The sequence below is a fragment of the Excalfactoria chinensis genome, chromosome 12, assembly GCF_039878825.1.
Source record: "Excalfactoria chinensis isolate bCotChi1 chromosome 12, bCotChi1.hap2, whole genome shotgun sequence".
NCBI lineage: Eukaryota > Metazoa > Chordata > Aves > Galliformes > Phasianidae > Excalfactoria > Excalfactoria chinensis.
The window spans coordinates 3327477-3340443 of NC_092836.1; the positions used below are offsets into that span (position 1 = coordinate 3327477).

The following is a 12967-nucleotide window of genomic DNA, read 5'->3' on the forward strand; positions in this document are numbered from 1 at the left end:
TTAGACTTCAAGGTTCAGGAAACTCTACTTTGTGGGAGAGGGAAAAGACTGGCAGGCTGAATTGTAAGAGAGTAATTGTATTATAAGAAGATTATGGAAGATTATTTTGCTTGCGGGCCCCAGATTTCTGCAAAAGCAATCCTGAATTGCATCCTACAAGGCAAAATGAATTCATCCATTCCTCTAAATGAAAGGGTTTTATTAACTGAGTATTCATTTGGTGTGCTCAAAATTAAAAATGGACAAAATGTTACATGCGTCTTTCTTTCATCTGACACCATGGAGCTCGATGAGATGAACAGTGCGGCAGTTCATAGCAAGAAAAAAAATAATTGTTTTCTCAATAGACAACCCCCTAATAATTCAGAAATCAATATGCATCCTCAGAGAATTTCCCCCAGCAGAGGTTTGGAGGAAGCAGGGTGGCCTGCCTGCATTTCCTTATGAATTGGAGCTGCTGAAGTCTTGGCTGGCCTGCCTTTCTTTCTTTTTTTTTTTTTTTTTTTTTTAATGTTTAACTATAACCGCTGGGACTGGAATCATAGCTTCTACTGGCCTCATATGAATATTAATAAGACACCGGGCCATGGAGCTCCTTGCTGATTTTGACAGTTTAAAGGATCAGTTAGTTAATTAGAAGATGACATGGCACATCTCATCCCTTGGCTCCGTCCTGCCTTCTGTCTCCTCTTTTCATTTTCTTTTTTGACACGTTAGATTACATCATTACTTGTAGTTTCACTTGTTAGCCACACCATGAAATGAGAATATTTTAAGCTCTAATTATTTTGATTTCTCTTCTCTGCTAAGAACATGAAACTCAAAGAAAGCATACAGAAACTTCAATACTAAGGACCTAGGAATCTGTGTTTGGCAGTTTATGACCTGAAAAATAAAGCCAATAAACAGGAAGGGATTTTAAGTAGCAAAGAAAATCATGTCGATCACCATATTGGCAACTAAACTGCTAAGTAGGTGCCCTCATTGTCTGTGTTTTATTTGTGAATTGTTCAGTGTTTTCATAGGTGCCTCACCTGAAGTTTCTTCCCTCCAGCCATTAACTGATTGTGCCTCTAGACACGTACACGCAATCCAGTATGTTCATTGCACTATGCAGTATTGAAACAATGTATGTGAGTTTTCTATCATCATCATCATAGTCAGAACAGACAAAAACAATTTGAACAGAAAGCATGGTACTGTGCAGCAGCCCTCTCATTTTCAAGAAGGAGGAAGGATAACAAAGATAGACAGTGGATAATATGTTTCACTAAAATGGATACATATTTCTTGATTCTCCAAAACAAGCCACAACCCAAAATATATTTAAACAAATAAATAAATATATAAGTAAATAAAGCTGTAAAGCATACAGTAAACCATAAAAGCTTTGATATTTCACAGCCCAGTGCCTTACTGCAGTTAGCCACCAGGACAAAAATTCTGGACTTGCAATAGTACTTTGAAAGAACCCAAATCATCTTGTTTATGACTAAACCATCATGTGAATTAATACTTATCTTTTAAATCAACATTCTGTCTGTAAAATTCTTATCCAGGATGTTGATCTATTCTCACAGAGTAAGCAAAAGAAGCACACACAGCTCCCTTTCTTAGTAGGCTTACCAGTCTGAAAAAGAAGAGTCTGCAGGAAAATCTCATTCCGCTTCCTGCATTGTGGAGAGCCTGCAGCTATGGGGCTTCATTTTAAATTATGAGATTAGTGGGTGACTGTATGTTCCAATAGGAATGAGTATTTCTAGGTTATTATGGATATTCATCACTGTGTCTGCCTGTCTACTTTCACGTTTCTTTTATCAAACATTTATATTTTTGTATTCATTTCAATTCCCCTTAATCAATACTGGTTCTCAGAGTATGTATATTGTGGGAGGGAACAGCAGAGAACGTATGTCTACACAATAATTCTGTGCGGTTTGCCAATACAATAACCTGTGTAAGTAATTTTCTTTTTCATTAGGGTAGACATGTACCATTGATTCACAGGGCTGCACAAAAATGCAGTGCTAATAACAAGTGGAAATAGATTCCACCACCACTTAAGATCAAGGTAGATCAAGTTAACTTGGAAGGAACAACACTGTGAGCTTTGTGATCTCCGGGAATGAACTGCACACATTGGATCAGAATTGCTTGTTCAAAGTGAGCCAAGTTAGATGTGAGAAGTTTCCTTCCTGTGTTAGAGTTGATCTTTTATCAAATCAGTGTTACCAAAATAGTACTGATTTCATAACAAAACAAGAAGTGAGCAGAGTAGCTGTAGTTTTATAGGATGGCAAGATTATACTATGAACAGGAGAAATGGAAACCACACAGAATTGTTGGTGTATTTTATACACTGAGCAATAGGGAACTCAGAGTGCACTAGAGCACTCAGCAGGACCGCAGCCATTTTCTACATTCTTCTGTATTTGGAAGAAGACAGTTTCAAGATTATTCCTAGTTGGCACTAGGAAAACACAGATGCAATTCACAGCACTGGCACAGCCTGTCTCTGTGACTGCAAATCACTTGAGTCACCATGAACCTCAGTCACTTATCTCCTACCCAGTGTGCCTGATCTCTTTTGACAGTACTTTGCTGATGCAGAGATGACTGGTGCCTCATGTGGGCAAAACCAGCACGGCTCATTCACTGCTGGCCCACTCTGTGTGCCCATGTTGGAATTAATCACAGACCAATTCTGGAGCAAGCGCCTATCACCTTCGGAGGAAATGCAGCTTTCCCACCTTCAAAGACAAAAATGAATACTGACATTCTCTTTGCTGCTAAATGCCTTAAATTTCATTTCATTCAAAGTCTGCTCATCTTCTGTGTTGTTTTTTTTTTTGCTAAGTAGGGTTAGCAATGAGATACCTCTTGTGCACCTGAACATAGAAATGAATACAAAGACAAACATATCAGCATCTTTTTTCATATTGACTGCCATTTACCATTAATACTTAATATTCCCACATATCCTTTTCATTAGATGGTTAATATAAAACCTAATGAACCATAGATGTCATTCCTGTTTTGCTCTGTTTCAAATTAAGAGTGGAACAGTACAAACTGAGAAATGAAAGCTAATGTCTTTTCAAATAGAGAAGGTTTAAGTTTCATAATATGAATGCAGTATCTAAAATATAAAACTTAGTAAAGGCTGTGATACTTAGCAGGTCTTGGTAATTTCTGACCATATATTATTATTATTCTGCTGACCTTACAGAGAGTTCATCAGGAGCCGTTAAGGTCAAAGAGTAGAAGCATTTGGACACAGTCAAATGGATTTTACACCTTTGTCTCTTTCTGACATTACTGTTTTGCTTCAGCAAACTGCCTAATATTAGATAAATCCTATTGGCTACCTTTCTAAATCACTTCAATTTTCTTTGTCCCTGGGCTACAGTTATATGATCAAGATCCAAAGCTATCACAGACTATGATATACTATTTTACTTGCTCGTTTGTATTAGAATGAACTTTATTAGCTTTTGGGCACATGTCTATCAGTTTTAAAGATTAAGTATTATGTCGATAGATTCTATGCAGCATTCAAGTACAATGAATCATTTTGCTGGCTCTGAAATTATAAAACAGTATTATCACTTTTATAAAAAACATTTTTATTTGAAATGAACCATCACTCACAGCAGCCTGTGCTCACCAATGCTATTCCTCTAAAGTGATATTACACAGTAAAGCAAAGTGGGGATAGAAGCTCTGTAAGTAGTTTTAGATTTGACAACACATGAACCTTGTAAACACAAGTGTGTAACTGTCAATCAGTTTTACACTCATATTTTTTCATGATCTGCTTTCATCATTTAAAGATCTTTAATTTTCAATTCAATATTCTTATAACTGTGCTAACAATGATCACAGTGCTCTTGCCATGTAAGAAGCAATACTTTGTACAGCCTTAAATTTGCAGTTCTTCTTAAATAGAAAGTATCTAGTTAAATCACCTGTAACAAATTACAGAGGCCAGCTTGCCTGTTCCAGTATCAAACCCAGGAAATCAAAGATGCTTTTTGAGAGGAAGCTGAGGTTTCTTCCAACACAGAAAAACCTTTTAGAGCACAAATCCAGCCTATAATAAGATTTTCTCATTTCCTTGCCAGTGTTCTATACTTTTTGGTTTGTGTTCTTAGTGGCTGAATACATTTTGTGATGAATGGGAAAATGGGCAATGATACTGCATCCAGGATTTGAGCTAAAGTGCAGCTACCTGAAGTGTGTGCCTCCAGGTCCCTCAAGCTGGCATTGCTGGGTTGGAGATACTGCTGATGGTGATTCTGGAACTGCTTTATTAATATGTGAAAGAGCATTTGTATTTTGATTAGTTCATTTTTGGTCCTGTAGTAGCTAAAACCTTGTTCCACCCACTCCATAATAGTGTCTCTGTAAATCCAGTGTGTACATTTGCTGGTTTAGGGATCACCTTTTGTCTTAATCTTTGATCAGCATTTCTTGGCACTGTGGGAATAGACACCAGAACAGGCAGCCCAAGGAGGAGATAGATCTGTAGTCTATAGATCAGCTCTCTGCATCCTTCTCTCCATCACAAGGTCTCAGTGGCATATTGAACAGTCATTTACACTATTCTGACCTCATCGTTTCTGCTTTGCAAAGACTGAGTTAACACAATGTTCTCATACATGCTGGTGTTGCATTGCTTACAGTGATGTTGCTCTAATTGTCCTATAATGTTACTCTCTTTTTCAAGTGGCATTAATTAAGAAGATACTGGACTTCTTAAAGAGCTTAGAGGACAGAACAATCCCTTCAACGATCTAACAATAAATATCATTTCATTTAAGTTACTTTTGAGAATTGGAACTCTTTCAGAGAAGCTAAGTGGAGCAAATAAGAACCTCAAGGCAGCAACATTAACTGATGGGAAGAAAGCCAAAGTTTTACATTTGCTTTCACAGCCTCTCTTGTGGTATGTTTTAGTTTAAATATTTTGGCTCCAATCTTGGAGCTTCCAGTGTATAGGCAGATTGCTCTGCCCATATGCAAAAAATTGCAGAATTGGGATCTTTATGTTTTTAGTATGAATTTAATTTTTGTGCCTACACAATGCCATAGAAAATCCTCATTTACTTTCAATTATTTAATGAAAGACATTTCGGAAGGGCATTTTTAAAGCAGGTCCATGTCAATTAAATGTGTTATTAAGAATCAAACACTTGCCATGTCTATCAGTGGACTGTAGTACTGCAAACTTGCACATAAGCGTAGGGAAAGAGAACTTAGAGCACTTTCTCAACAAAGAGGCTCTCAGGATTTAATAGAGGTAACCCAGTGGCTCTAATTTAAAGGAACCCTAAAACACTTCAAGAATTCCAGATACTTGCTTTAAAGTCCAGTTGTGTAGCACAAACAGTTTTGTTTCACACCACTCTGTGTAATCATAATCTGTACAGTTTCCTGACTTCTGTTTATAAAACACACAAATGTGAGAATTATTTATAAAGTCACAGCTGTTCTCTTTCCTAGCCTTTGTTTCTCTCAAATCTTAAATATTTGTTAAAAAAAAAAAAAAGTAATTAAAGTATTGATGCATTAGGCAAACATTTCCACAATCATACTCCTTAAATAGGAATCATTTGTTTAAAAAGAACTTGCTAAGTATATGTACAAAAATATAATGTTAAACAGTTACTTACATACAAACAAAGCCAACTTGCGCTTAAAGAAACAAAATAAACAGTGCCAAACCATTACTAATATTACAGTCAACTGCTCAAACATTAGGAGCCCCAGAACTGAGTGCAGTGCTTGGTGTTTGCCCAGATCTGTGAAGCAGCTATGTGCCATCTGCTCCCTGCACAAAGGACATGAGTTTATTCTTGCTGGTGGGAACTGCTGTCTAAGAGCCAACACTTGGCAATGCAAGTCCTTACCCTTGACAAAGCTGGCAGCCAGTGCTTTTTAGCCTTTGAGTCCCCAATAATGTTCCTTCCAGGGTGCAGGTCCCTCATGAGTTCTTCATTTCCCTCTTTATTCTGACTCACCAGCCCATGCAGACAGGACACTACCAGTGCTTAAGTCTTGTGCATTCTCTTTACCCACCAACATCTGACAGGCTTAATCATAAAATAAATGAAACATTTAAGTAGCAAAATTTAAACTAGGCTTGTAGTTAGAAGCCTGGGGATTGCAGGTTGCAACTATGACAAACATAAACAGCAAAACCTGTCCTTAGGATGGGACAGGATTTGCTTGTAGCCATCATACAACCTGTCTGGAACATCCTGCCTCCTGGAGACGAGAGCAGCACCCTGCAGTCTGCAGTGGCCCTCACACTCTAGATGCTTTCCATTTTCAGTTCCTTGGAAATTAGCTTTTACACACAAAAGCAAATGTCTGATAGTTGGAGCCAGATATCTTGGTAAAAGAGATTTTGCAGACTTGGCCATACATAATCAGATAGGGAGCAAATAATCTAGATAAATGCTAATGAAAGCTCTTCCTGGCACCTTGTATATTCAAAGGCTATTTACCATTGTTCCTAGTCAGCTGGCTTAGTAACTTCCCATTCAGTCTGGATTGCTCAGATTCAGCTGGGACCAATATAATATTCATATTACATATGATGTAAGATGTTCTCTATGCCTACATTTTGCTAAGCTCATTATCTGTGGGGTGCCGGCGGGACCACACATGACACATTGTTAACACAGATGACAGCCAGTGACAAGCTGCCTTATCCGGACAAACCAACACAGCTGGTTTACCTTAACCACATACAACATGTTTACTAGTTTCTGTAACACACAGACTGGCCTGTGCATGTATGTTACAAAGCTATGGCAATTACACACCCTCTGTAGTTCAGGCGGATTTCGCATGCTACCTGGGTCCAGCAGTGAGGATCACTGCACATCTTTGGTTTTGGTGTCCATTCCTGAACCTCGCAAAGGTTCTGAAGAAGTCTCATAAGAATTACACTGAAAAGTTGAAAAACCTTTTCACTGAGAATGTGCGAACTGCAGCAGCTGAAAAGCTGATCAAATTTAGCAGTTATCACAGGGACAGCACCGGGCATCCCTGTGCCAAACTTCAAATTCTTGTTTCAAATTCCACTGATACTAAAACTTTCTCAAAGAAAACATATCCAACATTTCTCATGGGCAGTCAAAGTATTTTTTCCTGTACTCTTACTCTTTGAAATGACTAAAGCACTATGGCTGAAATATGCCTTTTAAAACAAAAACCCACCTTGGACAACGCCCAGAGTAGAAGTTTTCAGTCCAAATGTTTGATGGTTGGAAAGTACCATAAAAAATGAGGCGATACTCACAAGACAGTGCCACAATGTCTGTCCATGAGATGAACAGGGAAGTATGAATTAGATTTCAATAACGGAAAATATCTCAGTTGAGGTAACTGCTGGCCTGACTTTTGGACTGGCTTATTTACCAGAGCAACAGTGCAACAAAGGCAGCCACACCATTAAGCCATGCTGCCTGCTGCTGAGCAGCGTGCTCACTCTGTGAGCTGAAGAATCCAAAGCATCACATACATGAGAGAGCTCTGCTGGACTTACTTTCCTGACCTGATGTAAGGCTTATCTTTTTGAATCAGATGAAACTTCATGAAAACAGATCATTACTGGTCTCTGGGGTAGTTGTTAGCTATAATGAAAAATTATCTCTCACAGTCTATTACATCACCACAGCACAACAATAAATTGATGCATTTCTGTTGAAATTACAATTGAAATATCATGCATGTTTCAGTTTTATTTCTCATCATATCCAGCTGCATGCTATTTCTGAGAATCCCTGACTGAACCCAGCCACCTAAACTAAGTTTAACATTTAAACAGCAAGTGGCCTTTAAGAATTAACATAATTCCTTTAAAAAGGAAAAGCCACAGGAGTCAGCTTTGAAAATTTTACCTTAAGTTGCTTAATCAAATCACATAACCCTGCTTTGAGTGAGCACTAATTCCCATATGCAGGAGCTTTCCAGTTGTTGAAGATCCACAGCCACAGACTGTGAAGATGCACCCAATACACTGTTGGAAAGAAATGTATCTAAGAGCAAGAGCCAGAATCCTTCAGCAGGGAGGGCCAGCAGTAAGACGTGGGCAATCTCTGTCTTGCTCTAACCTTGAAAGTTACTGTTGCAGCAGAAGTACTGTGGGAGAAACGTCACAGGGATGGAGCCCCTGCCTACTTTAGGAGGTTTCTGACATTTGATAGGAATGTGAAGAAGTTTCCCATCTTTGTTTCCCAGAGGCGGGCAGACTCCCACCAAAACACATTCTCTAGAGTGCGGGGATCCCTAGGATCCCTTCTTGTCACAGTCCCTACCTAGTAAACCTGGCACTACAGCATATACATAGCATGAACTGCTTTTCAGAAGATGACCATTTTAATTTGAACTGTGTCAGTGTAATTGTAGCAATAGCTGGGCATCCTACAGCAAGATACCTATGGATTGAGGCTGTACATAAAAGTTGCACATGATCATCCCTGAAAATTTCCTCTGAAATCTGCTAAGCCAGCAGTCAGAAACCAGGTAGATGACCACAGCATGAGATCAAGGCCTTCTGCCATGAAACACCTGTATCTAAATTAAACTTTTCAACTCATTCTTGTGTTATGCTGGCTTCTTTTCTGTGTAGCAGAATAAATTGAAATAAGACTGTAAAAATGCATACTTTCTAAATGTTTAAACATATATTCAGTCCAAACTGTTAACACAGGGCAGCATGTCCTGCAGGGTGAGCAATAGCCATAAGGCTTACACTTATGGATGCATTTCTAGTTTGTTGGGCAGCTCACTGATTCATATTTTACATCTGTGGCACAGGTAGATTGAGGCACTCAAATAGTGAATACATGCCATACTTATTGTATAGCTTTTTTGTAAATGGGAAACATTTTGAGTTTTAATAAATTAGAGAAATCAGCACAGATGGCCGTTTTTCAGTTGGTATAAATATTAACCTAAAGCTATTCTATAAATATTAATCCAATGCTTTTTGTAATTTACTTTGTTAAAATCCACATACATTTAGCAGGAACATCTCTACTGCCTTGCAGTCAAGCCCTGATGGCTGTACATAAGCTTTCAGGGATGGGGATGGCCTTTCTGTGTTGTGTTGAATTCCTAGTTCAGTCATCTCCTGCTATAACTGAGCTCCTCAGATGCCAACACAGTATGAGATAAAAATGAATGCTTCTCAGCACATTTCAACTTTGCTGCAGCCACTGCTGAGTTGCATGCTATTAGATTCATTGCATTGTGCCTTACATTTAAAATGTATTTCTGGTCTGCTTAAATATGTTAAGAATTATCCTGAGGGACCATAGTAAAATGTAGTCATGTTTATTTGTAATTGCTACAAAATGGTTTACAAAATTGTTAGTGTCTTTTATTATGCCTGCTACTGAAGCACTTGCCTGTTAATTAGAGAAATTTCAGCTGTCATAGTTGGCAATTATAGCTTCTGTATCACTGTCTGTTATGAATAGTCAATGAGAGCTGATTAATATGCATGAGTAGCAGTATAAAGTGCGTGCTTTGGAGCTCAGTACGGCAGGCAGAGTGAAGCAGCAGAGGGAGTGTTGTGTACTGCCAGGGAGAGGGGAAGCTGTAAAGAAAAGAGCAGGGTTGCTCTGCAACGTTCTGTGCGATACTACTGTGAAGTGCTCCAGGTCAGCCGACCCACCCAGGTGTTTCAAAGGATATCTGCATGCATGCTTGTTAACTGAGATTTCTGTGGCTGCACGGCTGAATAAGGAAGATATTTTCTGCTGCTTGTTTAAACATGGGATGCAGTTTGTGCACTCTACAGAAGCAAGAAGAACAGTACAAATTACTGTATGAAGTTTGTCAGGTAAAGCATTAGATTTCATTTCTAAAAAACAAATGTTCTCTTTTAGGCTTGTAACCACTGTTAATGACAGGGAAGATGGAATACCAAAAATTGCTTATACAAGTGGAAATGAAAGGGTCTGTTGCCTAATTTCATGTGTGTAAGATAATGATTATGTTTTTACTTTCCCTACTGTACACTTGCAGAACATCAAATATTTAAATGTATGCTATTATACACCAAATGTTTTGCATTATTTTATATCACGAAACAGGGCACTGCTTTATTTCTCTAGTATGCATTAGTAAAATTTCACAAGGAGGGTCATAGCTTGGTCACACGCTCGGAGCAAGTTAGGAAGGCACAGGCAATGACTGATGCTCAGAAGGTTTTGTCTCTGCTTACAAGTACATATAGAGATTTCTATGCCATGCATTCATTCACTGCTGAGTCTGCTTCCTGCCAATACAAGTTTATGTCCTGTTCTCTCACCTCTATGTGCAGGAATATCAGCTAACAAATAGCTGAAGTTGACACCAGATGAAAACTACATATAACATATATGTACATATCTACAGATCTTTATACACCCCATTCTTCATATTGAGCAGCTGATAAGTTTTCAAAAAGTGTGATAATATACCAACTTCTATTATTAAATATTTCCTGTCTTTCTGCTTTTCATCTGTATTGTTTATCTCTCTGAAATCTCTTAACTTTATTGCATCTGGAGTATAATTTCGACAAGAACAGTGATGGCCAGGTTTTTAAGGGACACACACTTACTGATCTCTTGAAATAATCATCAGCACATTATGGTTAATCCCCAAAAACATGAAGTGCATTGAACACTACAGATAAATAGGAAATATTGAGATCTCTCAAACTGTACTTTACTACTTTGCCATCCCTAGTGCTGTTTAGGACACATGACAGTTGCCAAGTGACATGAGGACTGGGGGGTGGGGGTGACATTTCCCAGCACTGCCATGTGTTTGCTTGCCAGCAGAGGGTATTGCTCAGCGTCGCAGAGCAGTGAAACCCTGGGCTCTTTGCTGTGCTGCTACCTGCATGTGAACACAGATAGTGATGGCACTGACAACACAGTGAATAATATATGTGTTTTGTATATTATGCTAATAGGGAAGCGATTAAATTTTAAAGACATAGTTTTGATCTAATTCCCACTTGCTTACCCAAAGGACACACTGTTGCTTTGTGGAGGGAAAAAATAACTTGTGAGAACAAATAGAAAGACATGCTTACTGTCATTTCTATTTATACTGACTCACTTCCACTTGCTAAGCTGCTGTGCATGTGATGATGGGAAGAATTTCAAAGATTATCAGATTTCTTGGATATTGTTTCATACTGAGAACTGGCTTTACATGCTGCCTGCAACAGCAGAGTTGGTGCTCGTTCTGTTGGTGCTCATTCTGTTGGTGAGCTCTCAGCTCAGATCATGCAGTGGCTGTGGTGATAGTTACTTATCCCCCAGGGTTGCCAAGTCTTCATGCAGTCTACATTTGATGACTATTAGTGAATCCCATTCAGAAGTTCAGCAACCAGAGCAACAAATTATTCATAACTTTTTACAAAGCTTTTGCAATCTTTGATGTGAAAATGAAGGAATCAGAAAACCTTTGCAACTTACTGACAGAAGCAGGGCAGTGTTCTTTAAATACACATCCTTAAGATCAGTCACAGGAACAGTCCTGGTGATACCTGAGCTGACTGAACTATCTGGTGCTGACTGCTGGTTCAGGGCAGTCTGATATGGGGTTGGAAATCAGTCTGAAAAGTCTTGCAACCTTGTTCTGCAGCAGAAGCAGCTCAGTGCACAGCAGCAGTAATTAATGTTGAGCGTGAGAGTCCTTTGGGGAAACATGGTTGGAATACCCTCAGCTCCTGTAGAAGTGAAAGGTGCATGTAATCCTATAAAACTAGAATTTCTAACATAGATCTGAATTCTCTAGTATATGAACCATGATTATACCAGAATAGAAATTATTATGCAAAATTATTTCAACAGCATACTACTTTCTCTTTTTCACAAGATAGGTGGGAGGGAATTCTGTAGCTTAGGGAAAATGTCCAGCTAATTAAATGTCACAATGACTATAAAAATGCATCCTCATATAGCTTAAGAGCAATCAGTTAAATTTTAACGGTAAGGAGTATGAAGCATTATTTTCATTAAAATACCAGGATACGAAAGACAAAAGTTTTAAAGTATGATAGCAGTAAGATCTCTTACAGTGGGTTTTATTTTGCATCATCCATGTAACCCTCATAGTGTGTCATAAGCTGACAGTGCCATTCCTGAGAAAACTAAAAGAAGTTTTTTTCAAAGTCTCAGTTAAACCAAAATTTACATAATTTGATTTAGGAAATATTGGCCATTGTTACAAATAAATCCCCTTAACCTTATATTTAGAAGGTTAATGGCTCTGAGGTGTGGGAATTCAGAAAACACTTGCAAGAATTAATAATAGTACATAACTACACTTTCTCTATTAGGCCAAGAGCTTTTATGTGGCTGGGAAAACAATACTTCAATAAAATACAATTCCAGAAGGTCTGGTACATCTGGCTCCGTAAGTCCTCATAACAGAGAGCACAAAGAGGATCAAATATACCAGGGCTCAGGCTTTATCCCTTCCTCATCCATAGATAATTCAAAGAGATCCTCTTCATTAAGGGCTTTGGCACATTGCCTACAATTTCTTTTTGGGCTGCTGTGAGCTTAATGATGCAGAACAATGGTCTTGCCTCTTGTTGAACACATACCTTATTGTACCTTTAATCACATAATAAAAAGCAAATTAAGACACCTAGTCATTAAAGGCTATTGTAGCTGTGCATATCAATGCTTTGCACTACAAATACAAAGGGGACTGTGGCAACTTGAAATCTTGATGCCGAACAGCATCACTGGTGATAAGCATGCTTGGGGCAGCAACATGGTGCATATACAATAGATATATCCTGATATGATACCATAAATATATCCTGAGGTTCACTTCCCAGTTGCACATAGCATATGAAATGAAGTAATTACATGCTATTAGAGTTTGGGTTTCAATTTATATGGAAATTTTCTCCAGAATATTTTTGATGGTGAAA

The 12967-nt window shown here is 38.4% G+C and overlaps 1 protein-coding gene across 2 annotated transcripts in view; it reads left to right on the forward strand.

Moving 5' to 3' along the window:
- The window catches only part of PDZRN3 (PDZ domain containing ring finger 3), a 120791-nt gene that overhangs the window by 82820 nt on the left and 25004 nt on the right, over positions 1-12967 (forward strand). Inside the window, exon 1 of one of the 2 annotated variants that reach the window (XM_072347624.1) lies at positions 9527-9862. The exons of the other annotated variant lie outside the window; for it this stretch is intronic. Within the exon in view, the coding sequence (XP_072203725.1) occupies positions 9794-9862 (69 nt within the window). The 5' untranslated portion in view covers positions 9527-9793. Of the gene's footprint in view, positions 1-9526; positions 9863-12967 lie in introns of those variants that run through there. 2 annotated transcript variants of the gene reach the window in all.